Source organism: Xyrauchen texanus, chromosome 43 (assembly GCF_025860055.1).
Source record: "Xyrauchen texanus isolate HMW12.3.18 chromosome 43, RBS_HiC_50CHRs, whole genome shotgun sequence".
NCBI lineage: Eukaryota > Metazoa > Chordata > Actinopteri > Cypriniformes > Catostomidae > Xyrauchen > Xyrauchen texanus.
The window spans coordinates 27,669,690-27,686,221 of NC_068318.1; the positions used below are offsets into that span (position 1 = coordinate 27,669,690).

Genomic DNA, 16,532 nt, shown 5'->3' on the forward strand with positions numbered 1-16,532 from the left:
TTATTAATCAGAGGAGGCTACATGGAGTGTTTAAGCATGAAGTTATATCATCAGCATAACTCCACATATGAACGTATATAATATTGCCTTTTACTTAAAAGTTCTATATTGCCAAATACAATTCAATGAAAATGTCCCCAGTTTGTGGAATAATAATAGTGTTGTTGAATCCGGTTCTGCATCACTTTTTAAATCTGTGCAGAGCATGTGCTGGAATTTGAAACAACACCATTTTATACATTTTATGAAAGTCTTAATGAAATAAAATTCAACCAAGCACCAAAGTTTACACCTTATATGCTCTTATGCATTGAAAAGTATGACATGAATTTCCAGCCAATAGTTAAAAAAAAGTATTAAAAAAATGATGCACATTGTCCAAGACTGTTAGATACATCATGTACCAAAAGATTTTTTAACATATCATACTGTTTTCAATGTTATGTTAAACTAAACAAGGGGTTAATAAAACACATTTCACTGCACTCCTTAGACAAGTCTTGCCTTCTGAGGTTCAAATCGCAATATTTTCAGGGGGTATTGTCACATTGCCTAGCAACTGTATCACATGGAATATTGGTCGTTGTTGATTTCTCTTTGACCTTGATGAAATATGCTTGTGCCTCCATCAGTACAGACTCTGTGTCCAGTAAGCAAACCTAAGAGAGACATAAAACCAGAGCTGTGAGCCACAAAATGTTCCGGTATTTGCACTTAGTAACAAACAATCTAAAGACCAAGCTACACAATCTACAGATTTCCAAAAAACTATATTTTGTGAAGTTTCTTGTAACAGGGTCAAAATTTGTAATGGAAAGTTTGTACTTTGTGTTACTGTTAAAATGCAAATCATCATGAGCTACAACAAGCTATGCAAATGTGCAATGTTCAACATTTCACATCAATGTTAATCATTTACCTTGGGAATTGGGTACACTGTTGGCTTGAGTGCATCATCTCTCCCAAAATCAATGACTGTTCCACACTTAGCAACACCATCAACCCAAAAGCCTTCATAAAGCTGACCGTGGTCCAGGTAGAAGAACTTGCCATGGCCATTCTTTTTTCCATCTCTCCAAGTGCCCTCATAACGATTACCATTCGCTGAAAGGTTACAAAAACAACCAAGAGCAGACTTATAAATATAGTTTATAAGTCAAAAATGAGAATGATCATCATTTACTTTCCCTAATGCCATCCCAGATGTGTATAACTTACTTCTGCTGAACACAAAGAAAGATATTTAGAAGAATATCTCAGCTCTGTTGGTCCATACAGTGCAAGGGAATGGTGGCCAGAACTTTTGAAGTTTTTTGAAGGATGCATAAAAGTAATCTATAAGACTCCAGTGTTTTAATCCATGTCTTCAGAAGTTATATGAAAGGTATGAGTGCCCAGTAGGTTGAGATATGCACAAAGAATGCGTAACGCCAAAAACATAAGAAGAATGTGAAAGTGGAGATTTATAGTAAAAAAGGACCATAACTTATATTGCTTCTGAAAATAGTGATTTAACTACTGGAGTTTTATGGATTACTTTTATGCAGCCTTTATGTGCTTTAGGAGCTTCATACTTTTGTTACCCATTCACTTGCCTACATGTAGTTGACCTACAGAGCTGAGATATTATTCTAAAAATCTTTGTGTTGAGCAGAAGAAAGTAAGTCATACACATCTGGGATTGCATGAGGATGAGTAAATGATGAGAGAATTTTCATTTTTGAAATGACATGGATATTTTTTTCATGGGTTTTAGTTTTAAGTCCATACCTAGTACAAGTAAACCCAGTCCATGATGTTTGTCCTTCAGCCACTCTCCCTCGTAATTGTCACCGTTGTCATACTGCATTCTTCCCCATCCACTCCTCTGGTCTTTACTCCACTGGCCCTTATAGAAAGCAGACGGACTGAAGAAATATGTCCCCATACCCTTAGAATAAAAGACATTGATTTTACCTCCAGGAAGACCATATGATGGGAAATGTCCTACTGGAACGCTTGTATACTTACTTCCTTCTTGTCATTTTGCCAGCCACCAGCATACACCATGACATATTCTTTCTTTTCAGGGTCAAGCTTGCTTAGTGTTCCATACCCGTCTCGCCTCCCACAACTCCAGTCCCCTTCGTAGACCATCTCTGCTTTTCTCCAAAGCTGTGCTCCTTGTCCTTATCAGAGAAAAAGCTTTGCTCAGGAACATATTGTTAATGGGGGAAACTGAATTGTCATTCTGCCAAGTGTCTCTTTGATATGCTAGTGTTTCCTAGCAACACTAATAGTAATCTAACAGAGCATAATCTAAACAAACTAAACTAAATTAAATAAAGACCTGTCCATTAAAACTGCTAGCAGGAAAGCAATAAGGCTCATCAAATATTTTTGAGAATGTTTACAGTTTACCATCATCATCTGAAAGACCTGCAAAGTTTAAAGGTGTTATTTATATGCCTTTATTTATATTACCATGTTTCTTATTGTCCAACCACTCGCCCTTGTACTGATCCCCATTGACAGAATAGACGGTATGGTGCGGTCCACATTTTTGGGCCTTTTTGTCCCAGAGTTTTACAAGCAGTTCGATAGTCTGGGGTTTCTTCAAATAAGGCATGCTGGACATAAAATGTTCAGAGAATATTATTAAGTGATACACTTCAAGAATGCATCTAAAATATACCAATTTCACTAACCAAAGAATTATGGTATTACCAGGGTTTTGTAGATATGGCCCCATGGTAATGAATAACCCTTGTTCGTCAATTAGAAAAAGTTACTCAGAGGTCCTTAGAGGACATAATAATATTATATATTAATATTATTTTCCACTTTCAAATAGTTAATTTTTTTAACCAACATCAGTCCTGAACATAACTATCAAATATTGATTCATTTTCAGGATTTTAACCCTTTAAATGCCAGTTTTTTTACATAATGTTGTTTTATATACACACACACACACATTTCTCAATACACACATACAAAACACACTCTGACATCCATACAACACCCTTACACAATTTTAGCTGTATCATTTATTCAATTGGCCTGCAGTGCTCTATAATACAGAAAACAGGAGAAAGCTCCATGGGCTAAATATGAGAAAAATGGCGCCATCTGGTGGAAAATATATATTTTTTTAATTTTGAAGCCATGTCTCCGGAATGGAAGCATAAAATAATAAAATTCATGAGTTTATGCTTCAGTGCCACTGGGGTCAAATATTGGAGTTTTAATGGGTTTCAATCGGGACATTTTAGTTTTTAAGGTTCTGAGTGTAACTATTTTGTGTACACAGTGTATTATAGATGTATTATAGGAACTGATGTTGAAATATCAAAATTCCCCCATAAATACACACATTTGGCAACATTTATGCTGTTGGCGTTAGCACAGCCAAAATGATCGAAAAAACAAAAATTATGTCCCAAATGTCGCACAGGGGTTAAATAACATACATGAATATGTTAATCATAATTATTATATTATTTAACCAGTTACCTTGGTATTACCATTTATAAACACCACTTTACTATTGTACCACCATAGTACTTTTACATAGTACCATAGCATAGCACTGTTTGATATACAGTAGTTCAATTGTACAAATCCATGTTGGATTTTACATGGTGTTTCCAATACTAGAGGTAGATCGATATATCGGTTTATGTCGATAGTTGCCATTTGTTTTATTTATTTTTTTATTCCCCCATATTCCTCTGTGGCTGGTGCTGGAGAATACAGTTAGAATGATTTGGTTCCACAGTGCAACATAGGCCTCTAAAAGTTGAATAAAAACAGTCATATGGAGATTTGCTGTATCTTACTCTTTCATTATTGACAATATTCATATATATTTTATTCTCACTACAATGTATTTTTATTTATTTATTTTATTAGATAATCAAGTGTTCTAAATTTAAGCATGGTCATGTAAAGAACAATATGTGACGATTTATGTCAGAACATGTCACCAACTTTATATCTTGTGAATATTAATAAATCTTGTTTCTCATTTAATGTCATCTGGTGGAATATTTATAAAAAATATATATAAAAAAAATGCACTATATCTAGTGAATATATATGCTATAAAAAAGTTTAATTTTAGTAAACACTTAAATAAAGAGTCCCTGGTGTTTTTGGGGGGCTTGTTTATGATTAAAAATCCCACATTATGCACACATATAAATTTTTTCCTGGTTATTATTAGAATTTTAATTTTTTTCAATAAACTGTATCTGGGATTTCTATTAATTTCGCAATCTTGTAGCTTCTGTGTCTGTGCCTATCTATAAACATTTTAACATTCTGTAATTCAATATCAAAAACTATTGGCCGATGAATCGATTATCAGCCTTTTTCACCAGCTTAGTTATAGTTTAGTTATAGCTATCTGCAAAATGGTTCGGTTGACCTCTAACCAGTAGAATGGAATCATATCATCATTACCATTCTTTGAGTAGGCTACGGTGTAAACACCATGTATAATAAATGAATAACGCAGCCTACAGTACCATGTTATTACTATGAGATACCATCAATGGTCAGACCTTACCTGTGACCAACACCATTGAAATCAACTCAAAGCTAATCACATTTGTAAGAGAAACAACCTTACCTAAACTTTACTGGTCAACCACTAAAGGTATTTACGTCTTGTGTTCAGTAACTTAGCAACAAGCCTTAACCGATCATATTATAATTGCTGACTCTCCCAGTCACTAGATGGCGATGTTGTCCTCATAATCTTGTGCGTGCTTGTGATTAGTGAATAGGTGAAGAAGCGGAGCTCATATAAATTGTTGGAGCGCCCACTATCGATAGTAAGCGGCACAGCAGCGCGAACGCAGACGGGTTACAATGTCACTGGAGAAATGTCAAAGTGAATGGACTGAAATAGAGCAAGAACATCAACAATTACAGGTTAGAACTGAACGAAAATGTGTTATATCCGTATTCCGATAGCCAAAACATGGACCACGAGATGGGCATGTTATGAAGCGAAAGGGGGCGTTATTGATGTTTATGATGTGGCTAACATGCTACAGCTCATAGATGAACTGATTTTCTTTTGTTACTGTACATTTGTGTTAAACTAACATTAGCTCTCTCTCTCTCAATAACGTCTGAAACGTCATAATAATTAGCCTTATATCTGTTAATTGTGAGTAAATGTGGTTATCACAGCAGATCTTCATGACTTGATAATGATTCAGGACTTCAACTGGATAAACCTGATTAGATGTTAACATAGAGGAGTTGTTGCTCAATTGTATCGTGTTATTGCAAAAACATTCAGTTTACTCTTATGATCGATGCATGAGAGTACGGGTCAGATTGCAGGATGATGATAAAGCTCTTGTATAGACACTGAATCAGAAGTTGGTATGATAGTCTTTTTGCATAGTTTGTCCAAAGGTTCATGTAGCGTTAAGGGATTTTAATACTTCCAAAAGTGCCATGTTAATACCATGTTGTTGTTGTTGTTGTTGTTGTTTTAACTACATTTACATTTATTAATATAGCAGATGCTTCTATGCAAAATGTCATGGATGGGACATGAGTTAGAGTATTTTGTTAAAGGGATAGTTCACCCAAAAATGAAAGTTCTCTCATCATTTACTCACCCTATTTTAGCTCTGTTGGTCCATTCAATGCAACTTTGAATGTCCAAAATGCACGAAGTCCTCATAAAAGTAATATAAATCTCCAGTGGTTAAATCCAGATCTTCAGAAGCAATATGATAGGTGTGGTGAAGTCATAAGTTTGTATCCAGGGTGTGCTGAGTGACTCCAGCCAGATCTCCTAAGCAACCAAATTGGCCCGGTTGGCAGGGAGGTTAGAGTCACATGGGATAACCTCCATGTGGTCGTGATTAGTGGTTCTTGCTCTCAATGGGGCGTGTGGTAAGTTGTGCGTGGATCGCGGAGAGTAGCATGAGCCTCCACGTGCTGTAAGTCTGCGGTATTAGGCACATCAAGCCATGTGATAAGATGCGCGGATTGACTGTTTCAGAATTGGAGGCAATTGAGACATGGAGTTTAAGAGTTTTAAATATTAATAAGCCAAAAATACCGGGGACACTGAAATAAATGAGATTCTGCTCCATTACAGTGCTCAATATGTACGTATTTATCCAAATTAAGCTTTTTATAGCCTATACATTTACCTGAAGAAGGGTGTTGTGAGGTTTAATGAGGAATAAGGTTTATAATTATTAACAAGATATGAAGTTGGAGTATGTGCTGATGGGGCACGTTTCCATATTGTCACGTTTTTCTTTGCATGCCCTCACTTTAATTTAAAACACTTGATTAACTAATCAAAATGACAAAATATGCATTAAAGTGAAGACAAAAATATGGATGAAAATGGTGACACATTTAGATGCAGCAAATCCCCATAAATGGTCAGTGATTGTTTTATTTCACCTTTAGAGGCCACTTTTATACTGTAGAACTAAGCCGTACTACATTCAAAGCTAAACATGGAGGAGGAGGGACTATCGGCAACAATCGGCATAGATTTTTCAGAAAACGATAGATCCAAAATGCAACTATCTGCACAGATTAAAAGGTAAAACCGATATATCAGTCTACCTCTACTTAAAACTTTTTTATTATTATTATTTATAATAGGAAACTCACAAAGTTTACAGACAGAAACTGGAGGAGCTGACTAACCTGCAGGCGATATGCAGCAGTGCCATTAGCAAACAGAGAAAAGGCCTGAAAGACCTCAAGCAAAGTCTTCATAAGTATGTGCCATGTTTCACATTACTAAAGGTACATCATTTATGTTAAATGCTTATTGAACGTACCATTCACAATGATGTAAATGGATTTTTGCCTCTTTTCTTATAAACAGGAGTGTGAAAACCTGCAATGAAAAGGAATCAGAAGTGGTAAATGACCTGCAGGTCCAAATTAAAGAAAGGCTAAATGTCTTTTTTGACATGGAATCCTATTTGCCAAAGAAGAATGGGTCAGTTTCAGTACTTTATTCTGCTTTTTGGTATTTACAATACTACTTTTATGGGGGGGGGGTTACCCTGTTCAAAACTGTTTTCTTCCTTTTACAGATTGTACTTAAATTTGGTCCTTGGAAATGTTAATGTTACGCTCCTCAGCAACCAAGCAAAGTAAGTCAGATGTGAAATGTGTTATTTGAAATTGTCTGGGAGATTTCTGAATGCAAAATTATTGTTTTTGTGTTTTGAACAACAGGTTTGCATACAAAGATGAATATGAGAAGTTCAAACTTTATATGACCATAATACTAATGTTTGGTGCCGTTACTTGTCTTTTTCTTCTAAACTACCGGTAAGTTGTTAGTTCTGCGAGAGATTTCCAATGTTATTCTGTGGAAGAATTTCAAAAATGAGGGAAAATTCCCTTTTGAACTGTAACATGAAGATATGCCATTTGTTCGCAGGGTTACAGATGAAATCTTCAATTTCTTATTGGTGTGGTATTATTGCACTCTGACAATAAGGGAGAGTGTCCTTATGAGCAATGGCTCCCGGTGAGTTCACAGACTGACTGGCTAATTCTTGTGTAAAATAATGATTGGTTCTTGTATTGTCTGATGACTGCATTACGAAGATAAGACACATCTATATCAAGGTAAAGATATAGCTAATACAATCAAGTGATAGACCAATATATCGGCTGATATTTTGCCTTTTTGATAGTATATGTATAAGCTGATATCTTTTCCATTTCAGTAATTATGCATACACTTCATGATTAAATTAAATTCGTCCTTGGACATTGAAATTTAAAAGTATATCTGATAATTTCCTTTTTTATCTTTCTTCCTGTAGAATTAAAGGCTGGTGGGTTTCACATCACTATGTCTCAACCTTTTTATCAGGTGTTATGTTAACATGGTAAGTATACAGTAAAATAATGGCAATCACTATACTTTATATAAAACAGTTAATACATTTGACCCTCCGGTTTGAAAACATGGCTTTCAAGCACTCTGCTTTTCACTGTCTTTGAAGGCCAGAAGGTCCTATGTATCAGATGTTCAGAAGTCAGTTCCTGGCTTTCTCCATCTATCAGAGTATGTATTCTATTTGCAACTCAATATGATTTTCATTTGACTTTTGACTTGCAATGGGATTTGACTGTATATTTATGTCATGCTCTGATGTAATGCTTTATAATGAAGGCTTCATGCATGTTTGGTAGGTTGTGTGCAGTTTCTTCAGTATTATTATCAGAGCGGATGCTTGTATAGGTTACGAGCTCTGGGCGAAAGGAACCAGCTGGACCTTACAGTGGGTAAGAGTTCAGACACTTTTCATCGTTGGAGAAACACTGATCTGGATGATGTTGCATATTTAGCCCGAAGTCAGACCCATTGACTAGAGATGGGCCGATAATCGGTTTGACCGATATTTTTAACCAATATTTACACTTTTCCACATGGTTATCAGTTCTTTAATATCGGGTTTACTGCTAAAGTTAGACACAAAATAAATTACATTTTAAATAGTAATTAAGTGAGGGCTTTGAACAAGTCCATATTGCAACTAATTAGTCAATTTGTAGACTGTGCGCAAAATAGGTTTTGAAAGCTGTTCACCAAACGGTTAGTAATACATGATTTAGTTGTTAATGTACCTGAAACAAGAATAAAAAATTGGTTATGCCTTTCTTTTATCAGTAGAGATGGGCCAATATTGATTTTCTTTTTAATTGACCGATACGATACTGAATATTTTTGTGTTTAAGTGTCCGATAAACGATTTTTAATTCTTATGTTACTTTTGCGAGATTGAAAAAACGATAACTGATTAAGTTGAAAAGTGAAAATATTGGTCAAACGGATTACTGGTAAATCTCTAGTTATTGGACACTTATACACTAAAATAATCTGTATCATATCGGCCAATAAAAAAACAATATCGGCCGATACCATTGACCTCTCATGTTCTCATAATACATTTTCTTATGTTTCGCATACAGAGGGATTTCAGTCATGGATGTGGAGGGGGCTCACGTTCCTTCTTCCATTTTTATTTTTTGGCCATGTGAGTGTTAGTGCTTAATTATTGACTTTCTTTTCTCTGAAAATGTTATTTCTTCATGGATTTCTAGCATTTAGATGTACTTATCGTCCTGTTGTATGGTTAACACCATTAATCAAGTTAGTTTCTCACAAAGAATAAGAGTTCCCACAGCCATGCAATATAACTGATCATTTTACAATTGTTATTTTACTTCCAAAGTCGTGGAAATTAGTACAATTATAAAACGTTGTGAAAGTTTTTAAGTTAATTTACAGTTTGGTCGTTTAAGTTAAAGGAGACCTATTATGCCCCTTTTTACAAGATGTAATATAAGTCTCAGGTGTCCCCAGAATGTGTCTGTGAAGTTTCAGCTCAAAATACCCCACAGATCATTTATTATACCATGTTGTAACTGCCTCTTTTTGGGTGGAATAAAAAACACAGTTTTCATGTGTGTCTCTTTAAATGCACATGAGCTGCTGCTCCCTGCCCCTGACATAGCTCTGGTCTCCTTGAATACAATCAGAGACAATGGTGACTTCAGCTGCATTAGCCGTGGAATCAGCTATCAAGCACATTCGCAAAGGAGATTTACAAACATTCACAAAATATAAAGTGCGATACTTTCATCTTCAGGATATAAAGCTGGAACACGGACAGTTGGCACTAATCCATGCTTGAGAATCAAATGTTTTGAAAATCCTGCTTTATATTGACACTGTGTGTAGATCACTCAGGGGAGGATCTATGATAATAGGGTGGAGTCCGTCACTAGTTGTGGGCGAGGCCTGCCCTAATGTGACGTCACGTTAGAGCAGAAATGAAAACTGTTTTGACACACTGTTTTTGATTAATAGAAATATAAGAAAGATGAGTGGGTGAACTTTTAGCATTGTAGGGTGGTTGTTTACACACACACTGCCGACTCACATATATGTACAAATGCCATTTAAAGTTAATTTTGCAAAATAGGTCCCCTTTTAATGTACAATTTTGAATCTGTTATTGGCTTGATTAGTGCAATCATTAAAAAGTAATTTAAAAAAAATCCTTTTTCAAGAATCATGAATGAATGTGCCTCATGCCAGTGTCCACTATCTATCAAACTTATTTTATTGGACTGTGGTATTTTTAGTCCACTGAGGAAATAGTTTTTTTTCTGCTGACACCGTTGACACAGTTTTTACATTTTGGTCCAGAATCAGTTTTAAAGTCATGAAAATAGCCATAGAATTTGGCATGGCATGAAAAACAAATAATTATGAATGAATGGAAATGAAAATCCCTGAAGCATTTGCCTCAAGCAACCGACGCAAATGCTCCACCAAAGAGCATCCTAGTCCCGGCCCTGCCCTGAAGAATGATTTTGTGGTGAAGACAGATACATGTTCATTATTTTGATAACCCACATCTGTTTGTGCTGCACTTTACTGAGTTATACATGCTTAGTCATTTAAGCACTTACCCACCCGCAACCACAGGTTTCAAGTGCATGCATGTGCAAAATGGAGATTAGTTAGTTGAAAGGAATGAGGTAGTCCAGATTAGGGGATAATATGAATCCATGAATAGCAGTATGTCAGGGTAGATTAAAAAAAAGGCCCTCTTCCCTGAGCTAAAAATGTCCTTATGTGACATTACGATCATCCTAAATCACATTTTTTGTATGTAATAAATAAAAGTATTTATGCATTTGTGACTGTAAAAGCGGTGTAGATTTTGTCATCTGTTTACCAGTTATAATAAACAGATGTGCGTAATGATTCAGTTCACTGTATGAAAGATATTTGTGTTGATTTTTTTCAGTTTTGGCAGTTGTACAATGCTGTGACCCTTTTTAGGCTGTCTGCCCGTGATGACTGCAAGGAATGGCAGGTAAAGATGGAACTGATGTATTTATGTGGTGGTGTAGTGGGCTAAAGCACATATCTGTTAATCAGAAGGTCACTGGTTCGAGCCCCACTGCCACAACCATTGTGTCCCTTGAGCAAGGCACTTAACTCCAGGTTGCTCCGGGGGGATTGTCCCTGTAATAAGGGCACTGTAAGTCGCTTTGGATAAAAGCGTCTGCCAAATGCATAAATGTAAATGTAAATGTAAATTTATTTTAGAAGTAAAATGGGTTATTTTCCAGTATTGTAAAAGGGGAAAAAATACTTTTGCTCTTAAATCGTTCGATCAACATGACCATTTTTTCATATTCTAGGTGTTCATGTTGGCCTTGACGTTTATCGTCTTGTTCCTGGGGAATTTTCTCACCACTCTGAAAGTGGTCCGCCAGAAGCTCCAAAAGAACAAAGAAAAGATCAAAAAGAACTGATGCTGGAAGATTTCATACCCAACGAGGTCAGAGTGGAACTCGCAGAACTGAACTACAAAGCGCACAAAACTGTTTCGTCTTTTGAGTGTTGTCCCACAAGCTGTTTGGAGTTGGAGTCAAATGTTGACGTCTCTCAAACTCATTTTGACGCGACAGTGGAAACTCGAGATTATGTCACTTTGCCCATTTTTCTGCCGTGTTTTTGCTTTTTTTAATTTTTGGGTTAGGTACCACTGTTAACCTTCAATGTTTCAAACACTGTATACTTAATAAGTGAGAAGAATTTTATTTTGTTCCTGTGCATGAATTTGTTTACAAAAAAATACATTTTAACTGCGGAAAATCTGCAGAAATGCAGATGCTCGGGTCATTGGTGTCTAGAAGGGATTTGTTCTTTATGGTTAATAAAGATGGATAGTGATGAAATTATAACGGAATAAATGTTTGTGCTCACACAAGGCTTTTAAACGGGAGCATATGCTCATGTATTTTGTATTGTGAGAATTTTTATAAGGGACAAGTTGTGTTTTGCACGTTAAGGCTTGTCAGTAGTGTTGAGCAAGTCAAAATTCTTGAATCAAGGTCACATGACATTTCTTGACACCTTAAAAATATGGTTTTGTTTGTATTTAATTATTGATAATGATGGCAATAAAGCTCCATTAACACTTTAAAGTACAATTGAATCAGAAATTAGCATTTCTCTATTCTCTTGCCTTGTAGTTTGCACCAGTTTGGTAGTTGTACTGTATTTAGAGGCATAGACATGCTAAACAATATCATGCATAATGTGCTGTTTTCCACCAAATATGAGTGGATACTGTTATAATTACATCTACTGTAATAGGACTAATTGTTTTTCAAGAGTGTATGTTTTTGCTGGCAAATGTAATTTAATATGTACTTTGACCATGTAAAATGTCAAAGTAAAGAATTAGTCATTTTGGCCAAATAATGCAAGATTTGTTAATGGATAGTTCATTTATTTGGCCTCATGTTGTTATAAAACCCATACAACGTTCTTCCACACTAAAGTAGCTTTTGGGCACTGTTGCATTTTTTAATTTTTTTTAAACAATGAAAGTGAATGGTGATTGAGACCAATAATATGCCTAATATTTCTTTGGGTTCCACAAAGGAAGAAAAGTCATACTAGTTAGGAACAACATGATGGTGAGTAAATGATGACAGAAGTTTCATTTTTGGGTGAACTATCTGTTTAATCATTTGCCATCGGGGTAATTTGTCACGCTGACAAAACCTTCTTCCGACATGATATTACAGAGACAAGTAAAAAGGAGTTGCTGGAATATTTGTTTGCCTTAATGCTGTCTGTTCACCTATTCTCATCTTGTTCAGTTTAGTCCAAAATCCAAGTGTCATGTATAAGATCCATAATTTGTAACTGTAAGGGAAAGCTAATAAAAAAGATTTCTCATGTTTGGAAATAACTTTTCCAGAGGGCTGATTAGATGCCAAGCTGAATTTCCATTTGCTACCTATTGCTATATAAGGCAAATAAAATTAATCTGATGCAATCTCAGTGGCCTCATGTGAAAAATCATACATATGTTCACCACCAGAGGGCGCAAGTGTACGACATGCTTATCTGTTAAGGCCTTATGTTTTCATATTCTATGCATATCACTGAATACTGTACATGGCATCATCTCTTTGTCAGTAGGCTATATACATAGTCGGTGGGTAAATCAATTGCAGGGTAAGTTACATATAATTAAGTAAATAAATAAATAACATTTAAAACACAAATACATTTTTCACATCTAAAGCCAACCATTAACCTGCAACTTTTCAAATTGCAGGTATCTGCCTACTCTACAACGTTCACACGGCATACAAAACACTCTAAATGAATAAACTGTTGATTATTGTTATTTGTACAGACACCCGTATTTATATTGATAACTATACATCATTCTTTATATAGTCAGGCTCTTTATCCCTCATTCCAAGAAATCTAGAGAATCTCCAGATGATGTTGTGTGCGCTTTAAGTGAGCCTTTAGACCCTTCTTTCAGTTTCTTAACCAGATGACCTTTCCTTCTCCTGGATCTCTTTCTTCTGAGCCTCCAAGTTTTGTCTGTAAAGAAAAATTCATATATAGCCTACCCCTATTTTCTTATGAATATATATGTTCTTTGCAATAATAAACGTTTCTATCATTGTTTACATTTACAGTACTTTTCAAAAGTCTCAGGCACATTAGATGGTTCACAAAAGTGCCAGTAGAAAATATAATTTTTAGATTTTAACATCTTTTGCACATAGAATTGAATAGAAGAAGAACAAAAAGCTATACTATAAGTCTGGGATTATATGAAGCAATTAAGAAGAACTGTGTCAAATTCTTCATGATGCTTGGAACTTGCCTACTTGACAACACTGTTGAAAAACTTTGTGCAAGTGTACCTCGGAGAATTGGTGCGGTTTTAAAGGCAAAGGATGGGCACACCAAATGATTTAGCTTTTTATGTTTACTGCACTTTGTATGAAGTTAAATGCTAAATAAAAGCTATTTATGGCATTATTTTTGAAAACTAAAAACTTTACTACATTTTTCAGAAATGCCTAAATCTTTTATGCAGTATTGTACATTATACTTTTCATAAACAGTTTAAAGTAGTTCAGAAACTTTTCAGGATTAATATCAAAGCCAATGCATTCACACCATCTTCTGGACAACAAAGATACTACATTATACAATTGTACAATAATGGAATTCTTTGCTGCAGTATCAAATTTACAAGGTTAAAATAGTAATGAACGTATGTATTTACACATGTGTGTGTGGGCGGATGTGGGTGGCTTAACAAGGACTTTTATTAGATTACAAACTGGCAATTACAAGGGTATTGTGCTATAAATGTGGTTTATGAGGACATTTATAGTGTCCTCATAATTCAAATTAATTCACTTAAAAAACATACTAAACAACATTTTGTTTTTTAAAAGTAATAATGCAGAACGTTTTTTGTGAGGGTTAGGTATAGAGATAGGGTTAGGGGATAGAATCTATAGTTCGTTCAGTATAAAAATCATTGTCTATGGAGAGTCCTCATAAGGATAGGTGCACCAACATGTGTGTGTGTGTGTGTGTGTGTGTGTGTGTGTGTGTGTGTGTGTGTGTGTGTGTGTGTGTGTGTGTGTGTGTGTGTGTGTGTGTGTATCTGGCAAACAACCCCCTACCTCCTCATGGTACTGGACGGGCAACACTGTCAGTGATGTGGTGGTAGGTCCAATTCCGATTGGCCTTTCCTCCTCATGACATTTGTAACCACCACAGCGGCCAAATGGGGGCTCTGGATGGGTGCGAGGGGCTGGTAACCCCATCCATCTTTTTCAATTAACTACCATAAAACTATGATGTAAAGAAATCATTAAGATTGTGCCGGAGGCCCCAGGGGGACAGGCGTCTATGACGTCTCCTGGCCAAACCCCATTTGGTGGAGCCAGGAGACTGAATTCTTACCACATCATGGATGCATGCCGGGTTCAAGCAAGAACATTTGCTGGACTACATAATGATGAACAGCGGCTGCGGGCACATGTCCTTGACACCAGGACCTACTGTGGAGCTTCTCTGACCACTGACCATCGACTTGTCATCTGTAAGATGCCCCTGCATTCTTCCACTCCAGTGGTGGGTGTACACCCAGGTCACCATTCAAACCCTTAATGGCATGGTCTCAGCTTGCTAATGAAATTCATCATCGCCTGCGACTGGGTTTGGCATCATCCCCCAATCCTAAAGATGTCGAGGGGAAATGGGCGAGGTTTAGGACTGTGGCTCACACAGCTGCAATGGCTGATTTGAGTACACGATCCAGACCTCCCCAAAGACCCTGGCTGACAGAGGAGGTGTGCAAGCTGGCTGAAAAAAGGGACAGGCCCACTCTCATTGGTTACAGCATCCCAAGTCGGAGAATGAGGAGGCTTACTGCAGCCTTCGCTTGGAGGTTTGGAGAGCTATGAGGCGCTGCAAGGATAGGTGGTGGTCACAAGTTGCTGAGGAGATGGAGTCTGCCTCAGTGGCCCGTGATCACAAATCACTTTTTACTGACATAAAAAAGTAACCAGCAGCACCACACCTATTACCATCATTAGGGGAAAGAAAGGTGATCCAATCTCTGACCCCCAGGTACAGGTTTGCAGATTTGCTGAGCATTTCTGTGAGGTCCTGGGGATGGGAAATCCAACGTGGGACAAAGTGGGGATGACCCTGCCGAGGCTGCATTGCCTCAAATCTTGGAGGAAGAAGTCACCCCCTGTGAGTGGTTGGCTGAGATGCCATCTGTTGAGGAAGTACTGAAAGCGATCCAGAGTCTGAGACTGGGAAAGGCGCCGGGCAGAGATGATCTCCCAGGTGAATTGCTGAGGGAAGGTGGCGTTTGTGCACAGACTGCCCTACATGACATCATAACAACAGTCTGAACCACTGGACGGATGCCCTGGTGGTCCCTCTCTTTAAGAAGGGGGACTGCACAGACTGTAACAACTACAGGGGCATCTCACTCCTCAGTGTGCCGGGAAAGGTCCTGGCAAGTATTATTCAATATCGCCTCACTAGGCATGCTGAGGAGAGGCTTGTGGAGCCCCAATGCAGTTTCAGGAAAGGACGGTCCTGCATGGATGCCCTATTTTCTGTCCGTCTGCTACAGCAGAGGAGTAGGGAATTCCAAAAAGACCTACATCTCTGCTTTATTGACCTTGTCAAGGCCTATGATACCATCAGTAGGCCTGGGCCCTGGGTTGTTCTTCGTGCTTTCGGAGTCCCTGACCCTCTGCTCACGATCATTATGGACCTTCATGATGGTGAGCGGGCCCGGGTAAAACTACATGGCTGGGAGTCAGAGCCATTCCCTGTACACCTTGGGGTGCGACAGGTGGTTAGAGTTTCCCATACCTGGGCAGTGTGCTCATGACCAGCTCCGGTTTAGCAGCGGAGATCTCACTCTGAATCAGTCGAGCGGCATTATCTTTTCATGGGTTGCGTAACGCTGTGTAGAAGCTACCTGGTCTGTCACTCCGCACAAAGCTTCAGGCCTTCTTGGCCACGGTCATTCCCTCCCTTCTCTATGCTTGCGAAACATGGACCCTGTTAATGGAACATCTTCGGCGGTTAGAAACATTTAGGCTGGCCTGCCTACGATCCATCCTGGGTTTAACCAGGC

The 16,532-nt window shown here is 37.4% G+C and overlaps 2 protein-coding genes across 3 annotated transcripts; one reads left to right on the forward strand and one right to left on the reverse strand.

Moving 5' to 3' along the window:
- Window positions 1-526: 526 nt before the first annotated feature.
- morn3 (MORN repeat containing 3) lies at window positions 527-4,663 on the reverse strand. Of its 2 annotated transcripts, none has more exons than XM_052116361.1 (6): window positions 4,616-4,663; window positions 2,464-2,609; window positions 2,011-2,168; window positions 1,771-1,888; window positions 920-1,104; window positions 527-659 (listed from the first exon to the last, which is right to left on the reverse strand). In XM_052116361.1, the coding sequence occupies exons 2-6, from the start codon at window positions 2,606-2,608 to the stop codon at window positions 531-533; spliced, it is 735 nt and encodes a 244-aa protein (XP_051972321.1). In that variant the 5' UTR covers window position 2,609; window positions 4,616-4,663; the 3' UTR covers window positions 527-530. The 2 variants fall into 2 exon arrangements, with proteins under 2 accessions (XP_051972321.1, XP_051972320.1); XM_052116360.1 differs by having other exon boundaries at window positions 1,771-1,930.
- Window positions 4,664-4,831: 168 nt separating this feature from the next.
- tmem120b (transmembrane protein 120B) lies at window positions 4,832-12,890 on the forward strand. Its single transcript, XM_052116359.1, has 12 exons — window positions 4,832-4,920; window positions 6,637-6,755; window positions 6,866-6,982; window positions 7,080-7,139; window positions 7,225-7,320; window positions 7,433-7,522; window positions 7,824-7,889; window positions 8,007-8,068; window positions 8,197-8,289; window positions 8,977-9,041; window positions 10,827-10,895; window positions 11,227-12,890. The coding sequence occupies exons 1-12, from the start codon at window positions 4,858-4,860 to the stop codon at window positions 11,338-11,340; spliced, it is 1,014 nt and encodes a 337-aa protein (XP_051972319.1). The 5' UTR covers window positions 4,832-4,857; the 3' UTR covers window positions 11,341-12,890.
- The last annotated feature ends 3,642 nt before the right edge of the window (window positions 12,891-16,532 follow it).

Bases quoted from the DNA above. Each gene is read 5' to 3' on its own strand.
- morn3 (XM_052116360.1), bottom strand. From the start codon at position 2,608: ATGCCTTATTTGAAGAAACCCCAGACTATCGAACTGCTTGTAAAACTC. The intron at 2,169-2,463 runs GTAATATAAATA...TTCTCTGATAAG, and splicing joins GTTGGACAATAAGAAACATG to GACAAGGAGCACAGCTTTGG. The intron at 1,931-2,010 runs GTAAGTATACAA...TTTTATTCTAAG, and splicing joins GGCAAAATGACAAGAAGGAA to GGTATGGGGACATATTTCTT.
- tmem120b (XM_052116359.1), top strand. From the start codon at position 4,858: ATGTCACTGGAGAAATGTCAAAGTGAATGGACTGAAATAGAGCAAGAA. The intron at 7,890-8,006 runs GTAAGTATACAG...CTGTCTTTGAAG, and splicing joins TCAGGTGTTATGTTAACATG to GCCAGAAGGTCCTATGTATC. The intron at 8,069-8,196 runs GTATGTATTCTA...CATGTTTGGTAG, and splicing joins GGCTTTCTCCATCTATCAGA to GTTGTGTGCAGTTTCTTCAG.